Source organism: Phoenix dactylifera, chromosome 10 (assembly GCF_009389715.1).
Source record: "Phoenix dactylifera cultivar Barhee BC4 chromosome 10, palm_55x_up_171113_PBpolish2nd_filt_p, whole genome shotgun sequence".
Taxonomy (NCBI): Eukaryota; Viridiplantae; Streptophyta; class Magnoliopsida; order Arecales; family Arecaceae; genus Phoenix; species Phoenix dactylifera.
The window spans coordinates 1473896-1493908 of record NC_052401.1 but is presented as its reverse complement, the minus strand read 5'-3'; the positions used below and the strand labels follow the sequence as shown (position 1 = coordinate 1493908).

General features: G+C 39.7%; 1 protein-coding gene across 2 annotated transcripts; it reads right to left on the bottom strand.

The window, feature by feature from the left end:
- Positions 1-5769: 5769 nt before the first annotated feature.
- On the bottom strand, positions 5770-15026 carry LOC103703160 (PH, RCC1 and FYVE domains-containing protein 1-like). 2 transcript variants are annotated; one of them, XM_008785913.4, is made up of 10 exons: positions 14543-15026; positions 11193-11279; positions 10834-10923; positions 10551-10637; positions 10334-10453; positions 8254-10036; positions 7946-8175; positions 7719-7865; positions 6770-7308; positions 5770-6411 (listed from the first exon to the last, which is right to left on the bottom strand). In XM_008785913.4, the coding sequence occupies exons 1-10, from the start codon at positions 14588-14590 to the stop codon at positions 6246-6248; spliced, it is 3297 nt and encodes a 1098-aa protein (XP_008784135.2). In that variant the 5' UTR covers positions 14591-15026; the 3' UTR covers positions 5770-6245. The 2 variants fall into 2 exon arrangements, with proteins under 2 accessions (XP_008784135.2, XP_008784134.2); XM_008785912.4 differs by having other exon boundaries at positions 7946-10036.
- Positions 15027-20013: the final 4987 nt, after the last annotated feature.

Genomic DNA, 20013 nt, shown 5'->3' with positions numbered 1-20013 from the left:
TGCAGGACTACTATGCCTGTAGGGCCATTAGTTTTTTACTTCTATATGCAACTCCAAATCTAGTAAAATTTATAAAATTTAATATTATGTAAGATAAGTTTTGTATTTGGATTTTTCATACTTTCATTAACGTTTGTTATGCTTTGTTAGTGACTAATTTTGAAGGAATAAAAGGTAATTTTGAAGGCATAGAAGGAATTGCATGAAAATAATAGGATCCATTTGAGAACCAGACTGGTTTCCAATCCAGCGCTATGTAAATTTGACCCAATTCATTTCTTATATAGGTAAGATATAGATTAAAACATAGATTCAAGCCTTTAAATAAGTCAAATCTGGTTAAGGCAATACTTTGTCCCAACCCAACTCGGTAGCACCTCATATTGGGCACTCTAGAGCATGATCTTCTTGCAAATTGTACCAAACTTTTTGCAAAAGATATGTATTTAGGATTCATGGTTGCTATCATCTCAAGCCAATCCTCATGCATTATGAATGATAGAGAAGTGACGCAATAGAGTTATTAATTTAAATCCTAGAGGATATTTTTGATGAACCCCCTATATTTTGAGAGAAGTGACATGATGCAAGTGCCTAGTAAAATCTATCTTCAGCATTGTTGGATTCATTGCTATGCAATTATAATAGCTGATAATAGATAGCATTTACAATGTTTCTGATATTGTTGATTGATGGATAAAGGATACCATAGTCAACACTAGCTTTCTATCAAGAAGTTCAAACATGTTGTGATGGCATGATTTCTGGTTTTGCATTGGTATGACAAAAAGCTTAGGAGATGATTATGAGGAAGAAAAGGATAAGAGAAAGGGAGGAATGGCAGTACCTAGAAGACTTTAACATGAGGACATGTACGGCAAAGTGGTAGATTTGAAAGACCGTTTTGTTATTATGCTACGCCAGGCGAGTGCTCCGGGCTACCTTGATCATATTGGAGGGTGACTCAGCCATCGTGATTAGTTGGGTCCAAAAAGACCCGAACGGAGGGGAGGGGTACCTCCTTACTTCGAGATATTCGAAATATGGTGAGAGATAGAGTGGCCTTTCAGACAAAATATGCGTATCGAGAAGCTAACGGGGCAGCGGACTGAATGGCGACGTATATGGCATGCCACTCAGGAGACACCCTATGGGTAGAGGAGGGCAAATTGCATAGGGCACTGTGTAACTTAGTTTTTGCTGATTCTACTGAGTGTATTCATTCACGTACCATATGAAATACCCATTTTTAAACCAAAAAAAAAAAAAAACATCTACATTACCACCACTACTGTCGCTCTAGCCTTTTACTTCGCAAGCCTCATACATTAGTATCCTTCTATTCACTCAATAAAGTTTAGGCTGTGTCTTCCTGAAAAAGAAGAGGGGAAAAATACACCTAAACGCACCTGAAATTTTTCCATCTTGCATTATCACCACCTTATCTCCAAAAAAAAATTTCAAAGTAGCCATATTGTTATTTTTTGTTACAAGGTGACCTTCTCCGTCGATCTCACTCACATCATTCATGAGCGTGCACAAATGACTGAAATGTCCCCGGAAAAGTGGCTAAATAGGTTTCTAAGACCCTGTTTGGGGAGCTTTTGGAGGGCAAAAAAGCATTTTCTGGCCCTCCAAAAGTACTTTTAGGTAAAAAAGTGCGTTTCGTAAAATTTCCAAGAAGCTGTTTCAGCTTTTGCGGAAAGCTGAAAACAGCTTTTTGGCACAAGCTCAATTTTGGAGCTTACCGAAAACGTTGTTTTCAGCTTTGTCGGGAAGCTGTATTTTTGACCAAAATACCCCCATTTAAAAGTTTATTTTTCCTTCCAAAAATCTCAATCCCACCGCCTCTTTCTCTCTCACCATCCCCCCCTCTCTCTCTCTCCCTCTCTATCTCCTTCTCCTCAATGCCGCCGGCCCTCCTCTTTTTTTCTTTTTTTTTTTTTGGAGGCAGCCACCACGCCGGCCACCCGTGGCTGCGCCCCCCAGCCCCCACCCGAGCCCCCCGCCGCTGCGACCCACCACACAGCAAAAAAAAAAAAGGAAGGGGCCGCCATGGTCGCTGCCTTCCCGGCCGGCCCGCCGTCTCGGCCCCCTCCCGAGGCCCCCCTCCCCCGCGGTCGCCGCGGCACGTCGTCCCGGCTCCCTCCGAGCCCCTCCTCCCCTGCGGTCGCCGCGGCACGCCGTCCCAGCCCCCTCCCAAGCCCCCCTCCCCCCGCGGTCATCGGGGCCCGCCGTCCCGGCCCCCTCCCGAGCCCCCCCTCCCCCGCGGTCGCCGCGGCACGCCGTCCCGGCCCCCTCTCGAGCCCCCCCCCTCCGCGGTCGTCGGGGCCCGCCGTCCCGGCCCCCTCCCGAGCCCCCCTCCCCCCGCGGCCATCGGGGCCCGCTGTCCCGGCCCCCTCTCGAGCCCCCCTCCTCCCGCGGCCGCCGCGGCCCGCCATCCCGGCCCCCCTCCCGCGGCCGCCGCGGCCCGGCCCCCCTTCCGACGCCGCCGGCTTCGCGGGAGAAGAAGAAAGGAGAAGAAGGAAAGAGAGGAAGAAAGGAGAAGAAGAGAAGAAAAAAGAAAAGAAAAAAAAAGGAAAAGGAAAGAAAAAAAGGAGAAGAAAAAAAGAAAAGGAAAGAAAAAAAAAAGAAAAAAAAGAAAAAATAAATAAATAAATATGTATATAAATGAACGAATAAATAAATAAATAAAATAATAAATAAATATATTTCAATGAAATAAAATAATAAATAAATAAATAAAAATATTAGTAATTATTTAACCAATTTTTTCACCTAGTTAGAAAATTTGTTAGAGAAATAAATGGTCATCAAAAGAGTAAAAAATTAATTTATACTAATAATTATAATATTTTATACATTTATTATTGTATTATACTATAAATATAATATTATGTTATGTTAAATAATTTAATATTATATTAAATTATTATCCTATAGTATACAATGTTATAGTACTATATTATAATAATATTATATTACATTACATTAATATTATACTATATTATATATTTATGTATTAATATATATTATATTTTATTATGCACTATTGTATAATACTAGTAATGTCCTTTATGGTCATTTTGTCATACAAAAGTACTTTCTCAGTTTGTTTACCAAACAAATGTTAAAGTGCCACAGCACTTTAGAAATGTAGTTACCAAACAGCAAACAGTTTTTTATAAAAGCTCTACTTCCAACAGCTCTACTTCTAACAGCTCTACTTCCAACAGCTCTACTGCCAACAGCTCTCCCAAACAGGGCCTAAGTATTTTAAGGCATACCTAATTGGCTTTAAGAACACCCCTCCATCTTTCTTAAAAAATTAAAACTCCCTCCTCAATCCCTTTGTTCCCCATCTCGCCTTGCTTCGAAGCAGCTCTCATCCATTGCAGTCCTAATAGGAGGAACTTGAAGCGCCCATACTAAAGCCTAAAAAAATCCCGTGCTTGGTTTGTTGAATCTCTCATGAAAAGTATATCTTCTGTCCCACTTAAATATTGTTTTCCTCCTTAAGCTCTGTTTGGAAAATTCAAAAGAAGCCTGTTGGTCTTCCCAGCCCATATTCTTTTAAAGGCTCGTTCTAATTAGTCTAAGTCTCGCCTGCAGGCCTGCTGGTCTCTAGAAAAAAAAAATCCGTGGAGGTCTTTTTTTTTTTTTTACAGGATTGAAGATAAGAGAGATATATGTTGATATGGTCCCTATCCAAATAGACTTCCCACTCCATGACAAGCCATATTTAAGGTTTTGTAATCACTTATTTTGTGGTGGATGTGCTTGATTTGTGGCTAGATGTAACAAAGATAAAAGTTTTTTTTTTTTCTGTGCTTGTTTAGTTTTGGAATGTGGTTTTGGTGTTTTCTTGTTCTTTTTTTGTCTTTATGCCGAGGAATATGGTTGCTACCTGATATGGGTTCATTACCACGTGCAGTGTGTTCCCTCTCTAGTTTATTCTCTTAGATTAAACCCGTGTTCACGTCCGCTGACTAAACAATGCTAAGCTCATTGCAAACTTTGACTTTTGTTCCTCGCATATTAAACAGTGCGCTGATTGATACCAAGAATAGTTCGCATGTTATTTAGTGCACTTTTGGTTTGAATTTTTAAGATAAAGTTAATGCCATGAGTAACATCTCTATTATTGGTGGGGAGCTGGAGGCGGCATGGAAGGGACTTTCCTTCGCAAGGCACGCTCTGGGTGCAGAGTATATCCACCTGGAGAGCGACGCGGCCTTGGTAATTGAGAAGATCTGTGGGCGACTCTCCGAATCGGATAGGCAGTCCTCCTTGACATACGGCGGATGGCAGAAGACTGCGGCTCCTTTAGGGCCACGCATGTGTATCGGGAGGCCAACTCAGCTGCAGACTAGGTGGCCTCCAATGCAGCACATCACTCGGAAGACTTTTTTTGGGTGAATCAGGCGGATGTTCCTTTTTCGCTTAGCCAGGTTCTTTTTTCTGATTTTCTTAATTGTACTCATATACGTTTGGTGTGACGAGCAGGTGTACTAAAAAAAAAATGATGATGAGCAGTCCCATAGGCTTAGCATCTCTTTATGATTTGCACTTTGAATTCTGTAGGCTTTGATGATTGGTTGCCAGGGGTGGCAATGCATCAAGGAGTATACATATCAAAGGCATAGGTATTTAGGGCAAAAAGAAAGGTTATTGGCATTCATATGAGGGTTAGGTATTTAGGGCAAAAAGAAAGGTTATCAGAATTCATATGAGGGTTACACGGGTAGAGTATTATGAAGTTATTAGATTGGAGTACTGTGAAGTTATCAGACATTTAAACCCTAGCAGCAGTATATTGATGAAGAGCAATCCAAGAGGAAATGGGCAATTCATTCATCGGATATTGCATAGGTGCATTGTAGCTTGCCGGAGTGGGTTTGCAGTAGGATGCAGACCCATCATTAGCTTGCTTGATAGTTGGAGCGATGGCTCGATTGCAGCTCGAATCCATGGCATTCAATCTCAATGCCGGCATTCTAGATTAGAACTCTTTCCTAGCCATTCCTAATCACAATACCAGCATCCCTAGGTTTACTGCCCTACACCTTTACTCATTTCCCATGCCCTAAACCGTCTGGTTCAAAACCCACACAACCAGAGTTTAATGAAAGAGAAGACAATCACAGGCAAGGCACATGATTTATTTAGTAGTCACGAGGAGGTATGAGTTTGCTTTCAAGAGTCATAATTAAGATTATCATTTTAATAACATCAATCCAAACTAGCACATAGATTGAAAGGACGGCATTCCATCTAACCCCCTTTTCAATCAGACCACACATTTGGGCTCCAACACTTGATCTGTTAATCATAAAATCGAGGCATTCAACCATACTTTTGAGTTGACCTGCTTGTGGCCCTAAACCATAGTTTCAAGTAGGAGTCGCCCATGCAGCCTTCGCCGCATTCAAATTACTAGAAAGCATGCTCCAAGACGTTGATGCATGAGATTTCATGTCCACGTTTGAAGCAATGTGTATGAAGAGATAACAGCATAATTTATTTGATTCCACCAAATTAACTGAAACAAAGCACACGCCAGAGTTTCATGGCTACTCTATTTTCACATACATACCTAACCATTTGGAGTTTCCATTGTGTATGTGCATTATATCTAGCACATAATTTGGCTGCACAAGCCTGGCAAAACTTGTCAGCACTGCCACACTTTGATCCCAGATCAAGGACAACACGGTTGATAACTACAGAATACAAGACCATCTTCCCTTATTTTAACATAAGAACAACTTTCAGAAGGAACAATTTCTTCCAAAAGTTTGGATCATGTTCCAAACTATGCTGTACAATTACAAGGATAATTTACAGATGTAAAACAAAATATAGACCTTTTCTTTTTGGTAATGCAACAAAATATAGACCTTAACAAAGGTAATGCAGCAGGAACAAAACATCATAAAGGAAAATGTGATGAATGAGAAGGAAACTTCAACTGCAATTACTAACGAAAGAAGGTGTACATAAAAAAACCCCCCTCCTTGCCCCATAGTACTCTCATATTTGATGATTTTATATACACTGCAATACAACAGGCAAGGGCAGATACAGAGAAGGTGTAATCAAGGAAGAAATGGTGCATAAATATACTACGTGTGGAAGGGAAGCATAGCTTACTCCAGAGATTTCCTGTATGCCATTCAGGATCAGCCCCGACTAATTAGAATTATCCAACACACTGATAGGCATTTCCTTCCATCTTGTTGCCGCTAAACTTTGGAAGCTGGCATGAACTCTTCTTCTGATCTACGTGCAGATTGGATGGACGCTGCTGATGAAGCCCTATCTGACCCACGAACATTGTACCTTTCGTACACTTTTTCACGGTTCTCAGACCACCAGGCTTCTGCTTGATGTTCTTTAAATCTTCTACGACTGAAATATAATTCCCACTATAAGAAAACAAGAAAGGTACCTAATTGTGACTGCATCCATATTGCATGCACACGTGAGAGTGCTAATAGGAAATGATCAACTGAGAATTGGCAATTTGTGTTATATAACAGAATATATAGATGTGCTAAACCTATTGGAACTGAACTGATTAACAAGTAGCAGCACTTCAGATAAGCACAAAAAGTAGAGGTTCATCCCTGTGCAAATTAATGGGGATCACCCAGGAAGTCAGAAGTGATGAAAACTATGGAGCAAAATTCATGCAGAAGGAATAGAATGACGATGGCAAACATAGTCACCGTATTCTTAGCTATATGGTCACAGTTTTCTTGATTACCTGAATCGTACCCTCTTCAGATCTCGAGTCCCATCACGAAGGGCCATGAGAGTTATATAAACACCAGGTTCATACTGTTCTATCCATTCTGCCTCGACTTGGACGCCAGATGGTGTGGGGCTTTGAGACTTGGAACCATTCTCGCCATTTTGAGGAGGCTCGGTTTCCTTGCTATCAATGTTCTCCACTCTACCACTTGGCATTGGCATTTCTTCATTACCATGGCGTTCTGTATTCAAATGCTCTTCTGCTTCGTTCACATTTACAACCCCATGGTTTTGAAATTGTGTACTCATTTTATTAACTTCCTGAATATCCCTTGGTGGGTGATATTGGTCTGAACTTCCATTCATAACAGCAGAGTGAATAGTCATGGGTGGAGGTATGTTTGGACCATTGCTTCCATTGTTTCTTGACTGGTGCTCCCCATTCAGACTGGAGTAGTGAATAGCATGTGGCTCAATGCCATTTGGCAGATATACTGGCCGTATCTCATTTTCGTAGGCACCAAGGGGCAATCTCTCTGCCATATCTTTAAGCTATATGATCCAAACAAACAAGTGTATAAGTAGAAGACTAAGGTACTAGTAAGTTAGGAATCACAGAAGTCCAAACAAAATTATGAAGCAAGCTTAAGGGGACCTATAGAAGACTTGAGGCAGCTATCTGATTATGGAAAACTTAGGCCAGAATGGATGGAAGTTTCAAGAAAGGATATGAAAACTTGGTAACAAAAAAGAATGCACCCCTTAGTTTGCACTACTAGCAAGAAATGATCCACAATGCCAGCACCAGATGGTTGGAAAAAGATTCTTGATTATAGTTATGGTCTATCAAAGAAAACAATGCAAGTCAGTGACTACCCCATGATATGAGCCAAGTTGTCAGAAGTTGTTATAAAGGATGGGAAAGAGGAGAGGAAGGGAGAAAAGATCAAGCAGAAAATTACCTGTGCTGTTAGTGCTTTTATAACTTCCTTTGCAGCTTTGGATTTTGCAGATTCCTCTGCAGCCAGTGCCATGGCTTCCTGAGCTTTCTTTGCTGATTTCTGCAACTCAAATTCTTGAAGTTCACAGCGCTGTCTCAGATTTTCAACCTAACCAAGGTCCATGTTAATGTTTAAGGATTCTGTATGCTAATGATGCTCAAATTTACTTCCAGAGAAGTCTACCATACCTGAGCACGCAGTTTCTGAACTTCTTGACCCAAGAGCTCATTTGTCTTTTTCAGACTGTCAGCAATGCTTTTGGAGAAAGAAAGGCCTGAGGTTGTAGGAACAGGCGTTGCAGAACGTGGAGGGCTAGGTTTTCTAGAGAAAGGTGAAACAGCCCTGGAATGATTTACAGATTGAACTGCTGATGTGCGGACTGCTTTAGGAACCGCTCGGTGCAAATCAGCTGCACCAGCTAAAGCAATATATTTTAACTGTAACAATGAATTAACTTGAGGCGCCCGAATCAAAGACAAGCTGTCAGTCCTCTTACCATGTTTAGCTGCCTTGATATCCAGACTTTTAATCAAATCCAGGTTACTAGGCAACAAATTCTTCGATGATTTCATATCTGCTTTGTCAAATCTATCCTTGCTTTCTCCTGAGAGGCGGGGCACGGCAATTCTCTTGTTATTGGTTCCACCAGATTCCAACACTTTGCTCAATTTCACATAACAGGAGTCACAAACACGATAAGGTTTTGCAGGATTAGGAGACAATGCTGCTCCCAATGCTTTTCTTGAACTGCATGCATGGCAGTGCACAAGACCACAGTTATAGCAATTATGCCTCTTTCGGGTAAATCCAAATGCTTGTCTGCAGGCTGAGCACTGAGACTGCTCTGCACTTGATACCCATTTATGTTGACATATGGCAGCCGTGATGTTTGCACCACAGGCTATGTGTTTAACGGCTCTGTCCTTCAAAGCTTCAACAAGTGTAGGTGTTTTCCGATCTTCAAGATCTCCATGGCCGAGTCTTCCATTGGCTCCTTTTCCCCATGTGTAAACTTCACTCCTGGTGGTTAAAACTGCAACATGGTATGAACCACAAGCAATCTCCCCCACAGATTCACCAACAAGCTTATCTTCAACTAAGCATGGCAGCTTCCCATCAGATTGAGGATTGCCAAGTTGACCATAAACGGTACTTCCCATAGTGAAAATATGTCCTGAAGTTGTCAGGCCCATTGTAAGACTATGACCACAAGCTAGCTTGTGAAAATTGAAGTCAATCAGTGAAGCCACACAGGTGGGTTCAAGTCGTGGCTCCTTATCACCATGACCAAGGCGATACTTGTCACCATCACCCCAAGTGAACAATTTTCCAGATGATACACTGGCACTAGATTGAGCAACTATAACATCAACTACTGCAGCAGTATGCCAAACGCCGCATGCAACAGCAATTGTCTTCAAATCCATCAAAGATTCTACCTCCTTTGGATATGAAACACTTTCTCTGTTTCCATGTCCTAATACACCAAATGTTCCATCACCAAATGTGAATAATCGCCCAGTGGAAGTTATCAAGGCTGTATGCCAGGTGCCACAAGTAACATAAGCAACTTTAAGCCCTTCCAATGGTCCTGAAACTCTCTTGGGTATCCAGTGACTGACATCAGTACCATGACCAAGAAGCCCTACATTATGAGTACCATCTCCCCAAGTATAAAGTTCGCCAGCCACAGATACAGCACAAGTATGGAACTCCCCACAAGCAACAAAATCTGCATTACAGGCTACTAAAGATTCAACAAGACAAGGGTGGGTAGCATCAGTTCCAACACCATGGCCAAGGCGCCCTCCAGATTCCTCACCCCATGTAAAGACCTCTCCCTGTTTTGTAACAAGAGCAGCATGCCTGACACCACAGGCAACATGGTGAACATCCAAAACTAAATTGGATTCCAAAGGCTTAGGTAGAAGGATATCTGTTCTACCACTAAAAGAATTAATGTTTCTATCAGCGCCAGCCCTTACAGAATAATCACAGACGACCTCGCCCCATACATACACATCCCCTAAGGCATCACAGTCATCTTGTGCAGAACCGTGACTGGATGTACTGGGGGCGCTAGAAACACTGACCCTAAAAACATCTGAAGTGGCCACTTTTGCTTGCATACTTGTTACATCTGATCTTTCTAAGCATGCCAAACTTTCAGATGATGAAGATAAAGTACTTGTGTTTAGATTGCTGTCTGGAGAGCTAACATCCACTATGGTGCCAATGGAGCTGTCACTTGGACTATTGGATATTAAGTCCTTTGCATCCTGATAAAATGCCATGGAACCATGCATTAACAATCATTACATGCAACTATATGGGTATAGGGAAAAGAATCATGTTGAGGGAAAAAAATGCATGATAAAGGAAAAAAAAAAAGATTGTAAATAAATGCCAAAGACCTAAACAATCTGATAGCTATGAAGGAATTTATGCTCCTTATCAATATGCTCAACAACCGGCATGCCTACCATTAACAGAGGGAGTGTATTTAAATCGGAAAGCACAAAGAACAAATAAAAAAGTAATAAACTTGCAGTAGTGGTTCAAAGTAAATTATTTACATCGAGGCAGAGTCCACCATCACTCCGTCCATCAATTTTTGAACGTCCACGTTGACCTGATGAAATCAATGCTGTAAGTCCTGCAAACCACACCTCTGCCTCAACTTTGTCCTTGCAAATCTAAATAAGCAACAACAGGAGAACCAAAATCATTAGCAAAAATGAATGTCAGAATTTAAGAACTACAAAAACAGAATGGGAACTTGGATATGCTAACCAGATCAAGTGACTGCTTTCCATTGTTATATATCAGGGAAAAGGACAAGTAGTCCTTCTCTGGGCGCAGATACCGTTGGAACACAGGCTGAGAAGCAAATTCAATAATCAATATATCTGTAAGGTTGTCAATCATAAAGTGCCAAATAAAAGAATTCCATCTCCTTCAGTTTATAAACATAATATCAGATAAATACAATGATCTCTATTACATTGTCAATGTAGCATGTTGCACTACATACAAATAAAGTATTAATAATGAGTGAACATGGAGATGAACTCACAGTTCTTTGGCCAGGAATAATGTTTGAAACAGATGCTAATCTCAAACTTCTTTCTCCACCACTTGACAACCAAATCAATGACGATTCATCCTGGGAGGCATAGATAGGATCAATAACTAGTGAACAGTTATAATCTCATAACAATAGACGACTGCAATAGGGTTGTACATGCATATGCAGCAAAATGATAATCCAAAAGCAGTAAAACTTGATTATACAAATCAAATAAATTATAAGTGAAGCTTAGCTAACATTAGAGGCATCCATAAAAGGATTTAAGATAGTACAGAGGTATGTAATAATGTAATATAATTATTAGATATTTGCTTTGAAATTAGCAGAGCAGGCAGTATACTTACATTAGATAATCTGAATGGGTAAAACTTCGGCTTCCCTTTACGACCATATTTAAGCAACTGAGTGCCCTTCTTCAAAGCAACAAGTACCTTAAAAAACACAAAGAAAGTGAGCCACAATCATAACCATCAAACCTTATGTCAACTAAGAGAAAGACATTGCAAATTCATAAATGCAGCAAAAAATGAAGACTCATGTTATTTTTTCAAGGGTCTTTGACAACAAAAGAAATTGTGATATAAAGTGCAAAGGAAAAAGAAATATACCAAGGGAAAAAAAGTCCTAATACTTAGGAAGATAAGGACTTATGAGAATGAAAACAAATCCCTGCATACATATTATCTAAACCATTCACTGTACCTCTAAACATGAGAAGGCAAACTCACAAAGAGAAATTTATGTAAAATACATGATCAAAAGTCATGATCTAACTCAAATCTCAAGACATCAGTCACAAGATGTGGCAAGGAGAGAAATTCCATGCCTAGAGGTAACAATCTATGTAACAGGGAAAACTCCATGCAGTAGTAGATAATTACACCAACCCCCTCCCCAAACAAAATAAAAGAAAAGCAAACAAAAGAGCAGTGTATACCAGTTTACAGATTCCATGGAACTCTGACATATGCAAGGAAATTTTGGTTTATTTTAGAATTGTACATCTCCATGATTCTGACTCTGATTCTTTATTTTTATGGGAAAAATTGAGAAATAATAAATTTCTACATTAAATAGAAAGGCAACTTCTACTTCCAAAACCAACTAGAATATGCATCTATACAGAATAATGGCTACCTTGCTGATACGCATAACATAAGATTACAAATGTATAATGATATGATGATAGTTGAGACATCAAAGTACAACCTTAGTGTTGATTATGTCTTGTCTTTTGCACCAATAATTATGTCAAATCACGTCCTATATATTTTAGATATGACATTCATACAAAATGTAATAATGTAAAGGATACTTCAGGATTTTTCAATTTTCAAATTTGCTATAGAGTTAAGGTTTTTTCAATTTCTAGTCTTATTTACAGATTTTGCATTTTCTTGACGAAGTTGTCAGAATGATCATTTAAGTATGCACAGGATTATCATTAAATAACTGCAAGATTCAAATCTATGTTTTCTTGAATCTTTCAGTTTTAGCTGAGGACTTCTTGATTAATAAATCCGACAAACCATGGAATGTTGGCTATTCGTTTCAGGCTAAAGTAGAAAGAATTTTTTTCTTTCTCTGTCTAATAACCAAATGACTCACTTAGAAGACCATGATAGCTTCATAATTGAGGCAGCAAACTAGGACAGGCAGCTGTTATATTTTTATACCTTCTGATGCATTGTTCTTGTCATTAACAAACACTAATCTTCAGCCACTAATTAGAGTGCAATAGAATTTCTGCCTGCACTAGGTATTGGAAGTTATGCCTTGGGGCTTTCCATTTCTTGACAAAGAGTAAGAATCCTTTTTGACTGATGCAACCCTGCCTCCTCAAATATAAGGAAGTGCTAAAAATAGAGTCACTATGCCATGTAGAAACTAGAAAATTGTGTAAGACCGAATGTTGCAGGCTTCTTTTGGTGTTTGAATAAGTAAGAGCCGGAGGAAGACAGGAGAAAGGGAAAGAAAGAAAAGACAGGAAATGAGTTCAGCAAAGTTATCTCGCAGATAATTCTCCTCGGGATCTCTTTTTGCACACGCCTTCTTATTTATAGTTTCTTATATAATTCTCTTGTTAATGATATTCTCTTGCTATCACACATCTCACAGCATGATATGGGACTGAGAGAGTATTAGGTACATGCACTAGTGATATCTTGCCGATGCTAAAGTACTAATAGTTTGTCGCAGATGCAGTACAGACAATGGGTGCAGACTAGGTTGCTTATGTGTTGTTGTAGTTTAACTATACTTTTCTACTTTCTAATAGGTGCAATATAGACAATGGGCAAGAACTAGCTTGCTTATGGCATTGTTGTAGTGTAAATGAAGCATGGCTGGGACTCAAGATAAACAACATTACTAGCATATTAAAATGTAAGGTGAGAGAAGGCATGTTATTGAAGGAGAGAGCAATCTTAGATTCTTTTTGGAGTTTGTAATCCTTGTGTGGGAAGACAAAAGTACATTTAAACTTCAAGGTTCTCTATTACCTATAGTGTTACTAATTATATGACCTTCAATCGACCACTTGTATCTTTGAATACTCTTTATATCATCTTGTTTTTTTTTCACAATTCTTTGCTTATCAGGATCTTTTGTGGGACTGTAGTGGATTCTAGGTGACACTGGGCTCCTAAAGATTTTTGAAAGTCCTAATGAGTGATATCATAACTTAAGTATGAAGATTGGAAGTTCTAGGTGTGACCGGGACTTTAAACATCGGTAACACATTATTTCAGGAAAAGCAGACAGAATATAGAGGTATGAGATGCTCGTAATTGATCCATGAAAAAGGCATGTCATGCAGATTCTAAGTATAAGCCTAGTAAAGGAACACAGAAAGGCATATGCATAGCTAGAAAGCTACCCTAGAAACCAAATGTGAGCAGAGGAAGATTCACTTACAGTTGAGGAGTGATTGGCTAGGGGGCAAGGCCTTTCCTGAACTGGAAGGCATCCTCCTTATGCTTATGGAGGTGCACAGAAAGATCAGTCAGATGCGTGAGGAGTGCAATCAAGCAGTTTGGACTGGCTTACAAACAAATGATGCAGACAGAGCATGATAAACAGTGGCCAAACAATATACGAGTGATTATGTCTTATAATGCTTTGAGTATATCATTTTCAAAGTTTGATAAAAATTCAAAGGGCAGTGATCATCCTGGTATAAAATTGTATTTGCTTCCATAGCCTCTTGATAAAATCCTTTCTGACTGCCACTAACCATAATCATAGAGCAATGTACGCGCCACTACCAACCCTAATCACCCTTACTTTCTCCTGAACCTCTTCTTTTAAAACATGTCCGGTTTGTTCTTTAGGGTTTGACATTTCCAATCAACACAACAGCAAGAGCTTCATCCACTAAACTAGTAGTTTACGATCCACAGATTTCAATTTGGACGAAATAGAGGCTTTAAGATCCATCGAAACTCGAAATCAACAAATTTAAGCGGTGAAACCCAAAAAAATCCCTCCTTTGTTCCCTTTTCCCATCAAAACATATCAAACTCATAGTTAGCCCATCAAAATCAAGACTTTTTGTTGGTAAGCAGCTTGTTTTGTAACCAAAACATATCATCCAAGAGCACTACCAAAATATAACAAAAAATACGCACAAAAAGAATCCAAGTTTTTTAAGCAAAACATTGAGAAAGAGCGCAAAATATAGCATCTTTCTTACCTTGTCGATATCCCTGCCACTGCTCTCGTTGCCGAAGAGATCTGCCATTCCATGTGAAAGCCACCTCCAAACGCCGCCAGCATCGATCGCCCCGGGGTTCCCGTCGTCATAGATGCCAGATCTTTCCTTGGATTCTCATCAATCTCCAAGTCCAAGAAAAAAAAAACAAACAAATCCTCCCCCAAAACTTTTAGAAATCTCCTCCGCCCAGATCCGTCCCCGATCTCCCCACCAAGCGAAAGAGAGAGACAGAGAGAGAGAGAGAGAGAGAGAGAGAGAGAGGACTTCGAGCTGGTATAAGAGAGGAGGGTTGGGCGGTTACCCAACCGGGGGGCGGCGGTGTCGGGGGAGGAGGTCGGGCTCTCCCCGGCGGTCGGAGCACCACTGCGCGGCGAACGGAGAAGAAATCGCGCGGTGTCGCCGAGGCGGAGAAAGAGAGCGGCGGACCGGATCAATAAGTCGGCGCCCTGCGTCCGTTCAAGTAATTCAACAGTCAACGAAGCGAGCGCAAACTCGCTGAACAGAGAAAAGGATCGGGTTCCGGTCACCGTGGTACGCGTAAGCGACCACTTCGGGTGGCCCCGGACGGCGGTAGCCTTTCGGTGCCCCGGCGGAACAATGGAGCCCCGCGATCGTATCGTCGTACAGATTGTTTCCGTCATCGGGGCGGCCTCGGTGGGAGTGCCCACGTGGGCGGAGCAGTTTAAGGAAGTTGTTCCCGAGGAGCGGCGTGTGGATTTTTTTTTTTGACTTGTTTTGTGTGAGAAAGATCGGATGACGAAAATGCCCTTAAGGTCCGGGCTGAGATGACGTGGTATTGTCCCGTGGAATGCGAGGTGGAGCCCGGGATGTTACCGTATGGGGGCATCACAATTGTCTCACCCTGTGAACCAGTTAGGCTCTGCCACGTGGACAATCGGATGCGTGGGTTCATGGGGCATCATGTCCTGGCTGCACTTGTCTGGCTGTAAGGAGAACAGGTGGGGATTTTGAGTTCAGCCATTACAAGGTTTTTGTCTTGGTCGAGATATTGGCTTGTGTAAATAGCAATACTCAGGTACAAAATAAATGGTATTTCAGCCTTCAGTATATCATCCTATATAATTTGATATATTCAAACATATCAAACAATAATATCCAAAACATACTTTAAAATTATGTAATCCCGATGAAAAATTCGAAGCCGTTAAAAACTACCATCGATGAGTATATTGCACTACGGAACGAGCAGAAGTTTCATGTAAACAAGCAGAAACTGATTTCTTATATTCAAGTCTTAAAAGTCCTCATATCATGCTCAAAGAAATTTGGTTCTTGCATCTAAATTAGTCTCTTTGCAATTTGTCTCTTCTGACTTTGCAAAGTAGGATCATATTTTCTTCGATTTTGAAATCCTGTATTACTAGATCTCTTGGAGGCTTTGATTGCAATTACATAGTATAAAAAAAAGATCACACACAACCAAATAATCCTGCTATGGTTAGAAGTCCTCCTTTGTGTAAAGAGAGGGCTTTTCCCACCTTTCTCAAGAAAGAGGGTGTTAAAAGTCACGAGAGAGGGCTAATCCCTATTGGAGCAAATATTGTTGGCGATCTATAACACTAATACATTTTTTCATACAAATTCTTATTTCTAGCAACTATTTTTTTACTTCTCGGGTTTGTTTCTTGATATGATATCCCTCATTGATAAGCAATTAGTCCAGGCCCATCTTTAGTTGGCCAATTCAGAATTGGCTAATTGAACATAGCATCTACATAATCCAATCTCTTTCCTACCAGATGGCCTTCACTTGGAAACCCAAGCACCCACTGGTCCTATATTTAAGTGGTTTGCATTTCTAATTGGGAGACCGAACTCGAGTGGACAAACAAATTAATGGACCACATAATCATAGTTTTTTATTTGGTTAAAACCATCTAATCATGGTCAATAACTAGACTTTGCTCAAAAATAGTTTATGAGAGGGTAAAGTAGAAGTTGTAATCAAGGATGAGCACACCATGCCAAGTCAGTGAAGTTTCCTCCTACTTTTCATTGATCTCTTGGTTGGTAACTCAAAGACATCATTAGAGCCATCCTTGCTGTTGCAATTTCAGAGCATAAAATGATGAGGACCATGGGCTTTTCTGACCGTCAGATCTCGATGCTTGTTCTCATCTGATCATTTTATGTATGCTTCCATCGAGACAACCAGAAAGACATGATGTTCATGCCATGTTTGAAAGTGTGGGCCAAAAAAGGTGGCTGGGGATCGCTCGTGTTTAATAATTGCATAAAAGTACCATATGATTGTGGAAGATTCTAATTTGGGGGACTTTTCCGTGCTCAAATTGTTGAATACTAATTTGTAAGCAGATAATAGTCCAAAAGATAACATTATATAATCCGCCGATGGTGATACTTTTGAGTTGTTCTTTTTTTTTTTTTTTTTTTGCTAATTGGCTGTTGTTTTTTTTTAATCATTATATTTTCATAATTAAGTTTGTACCTGGAGAAATATATGAAAAAGATTGGACTTAGGAGACAAGGGTTACTAATTCTTTATCTTCTATTATATATAATAAAAATTCTGAAGAGTGATCTTTGATGCTTAAATGTGCATAATATGACTGTGCGCTCACGAGAGAATGTAAAAGCTCACTCTCTTATAACAATTGTATCATGAATCTGCACCCCATATATTGAAATCTTATATTTAAACATAAGCAGGAGTTGTTGAGATGCCTAAATCATATGATTTAATTGTAAAAAATAGATTTTAAATCTTAAAATTACCTTCCTAAAATTATGGGGTGTGAGAAGAAAATAAATAAGAAAGAAAGGACTTTAAGAGTCAAAACTAAAATTCTAGAAAGAACGGGCTATAAAAACAAAAACATTTAGAAAAAAATCTAAAACATTAAAATTAAAAAAATATATATATATTTTCCCTTCTTCTCCGGTTGTTGCTGCTGAATACTAGTCAAAAAAGAAAGGCATTGTCGAACACCTGTTAAGCTCCAAATTGAGAACATTAGTCATGTTTAAGTTCCAAATCAAGATTTATCTCCTGGTTACCAATTAGGTTGAGACAAAGTAACAAACATGGATCAAGAAATTCAAAATATTAAGTGGAATTCAGCTTGTATGGTATTGAATAAACCCAAACTTGACTTGGATTTGGAATCATTCTAAAACTTTTTAAGTAAATGTGGACTAACTCTATAAACATTAAGCAAAAGGAGACCAGGCTTGGTTTTGATCTAGACTCATCCATTTGCATCCACTTACACCGAGGCATATCATTCAATGCCCTGCCTAATAGTTCATAATGTTTAGGTGCACGCGGCGGGGAGCTTGGTAATAAGTGCCCGCTTTGCAAAAGAAGTCACGGATTCACATGCCATGAACATGAACAAAAAGTGCATGGTCCGTAGGACAAAAGATGTTGCTTGGTATTGGTCCAAAAGAAGACTGCCACATGCAAAGCTTGTGGATGTTTGTGTACTTCAATCATTTCATGTGACTATTCAATGCATGTCATTTAATTCGCTTTTATTTGGACCACTGGAGTAAAGTATAACTTCCTATTTATTCCTTATAACTTCCTATTTTCCAATATTGGTTTTGCTTTATCTTGTCAAGACGGATCAGAAGTAATGCTAAAGATTTATTCTCAGTGGTTTACTCAAGTCCCATGACTTAGTAGAATTGTCAAGCTAATTTCAATAAAATGATGGGTGGGTATCCAAAACTTGATCTATTAATGAGCTAACAATTATTGTGCATTATATTTTCTAGAAGCGGTCATTACATACAATAATATAGTATTATAGTAATCATAATTGTTGAAAACATAGTTTTGAAATAACTTAATATTTTTTAAGGTGACCGCTAACCAAGTTGATTCTGTAGTTTAAATATTGTCTCTATATAAATTTAGGGGTTTACATTATTTGGACGAGAGTCACCCTTCCTCGCAAAATTATTGTCTAAGATTTCATCTTTTACGTAATACATATATATAAAAAATATTTTATTAGAAAGTACTATGGATAATGCTGAAGTTGTAACATGGATGAATGAGAAAACTTATTGAATCCACGGAGAATAGAGAATATTACTCGGCCATTTTCACTTTGAATTTTTCTACCGTTGCGTCGTATGATTGTCATGAATTACCAGCAAAATTTAGATGGCGTTTCCTTCATCCGTTTCCCATAGCAGCGAGAAACGCCCATATAAGTATCCATTAGCTAAAGAGGCTCTCAAGCACCAATGCTTCGCTGGATCCATCTGGGGAAGATCGTTGGAGCAGGTGAATTCCCGTCGCTTTCTAGCCCCAAACTCATGTCCTCTCAACCAATAGAAAGCTGACACGTACGAAAGAGACAAAGATCTGGGATGGAAAAAAGATAAAGGACCGAGTGGTGCTCCGAAGCTTGACAATTTGACCGCATAGATTGCCTGCTGCTCCTTTTTGTCGTTTTTCTTTTTTTTATATGCTTTATTTTATAGTTTATTATTTTTAGTTTAATTCTGCTGACGGCGACGTGACCACACTGAGATATGATGTGATAGAAGGATGGGATTATCTAATAGCCGTCCAATCAAGTATCGATGGCTGCCGTGTACAGGAGTATCCAATATCCATGATCCATCATTACTTAAAAGGACCCTTTCCGGCTCCACCTCGTAATGGATCTAAGAAGGGCATCGGCGGGAGATGATGGGTTTGTATGCTCATCGATGGGATGATGGATCTGGTAATGCTTCGACAGCGGACGTTGGATTTGGGTTTTTTTAGTCTAACGGCGGTGATTGACGATGAGTGTGACGGTGGGCTTGGACTGGGTTATGAAATAGTTGGGGCACTTTAAATGGAAGATTCCTGCAATTAGTTGATCGAATCCCTGCCAAGGTCTAAGCATACAGCAACAGGGCTTTTTGAGTGAAAATCTCTCTTCTTTTTTTCTTTTTCTTTTTTTAGTATATTTGTGGACTAAAGTCTAAAGTACTCCGCATGATAATAAACTACTGACAAAAGCTGGGCTCTAAAACATGGGACGTATGCATTAGTGTGCTTTATGAGCCAGTTGTCACAAAATGCGACCCTTCCAGTAGTTTGAAATATAGCATATACTATACCATACCGATCCAAACCAAATAATACAAAATATACCGTACCGTACCAATTTGGTACTAATACTTGGTATAGATGGCGTACCGAATATCGATACGTTAAAAAAAATTCATACCATATCATACCAATACTGTACTAATATGGCACCAGTACGAAGTCCAGTAACGAGACGACGAATCTTGATTTTGAGGTTCTAAGCATCTAGTTAGAACCCTCTTGTTTGAGTCAACCAACACTAGGATCAGGTTCTCTTCTTGAGCCCATAGTACAGTCTAGTCTAAGAATACAGTAAACTAAAAACACAACAATCTTGGTATTTGCCCCAGGGTATAATTGCCTGTAAAAA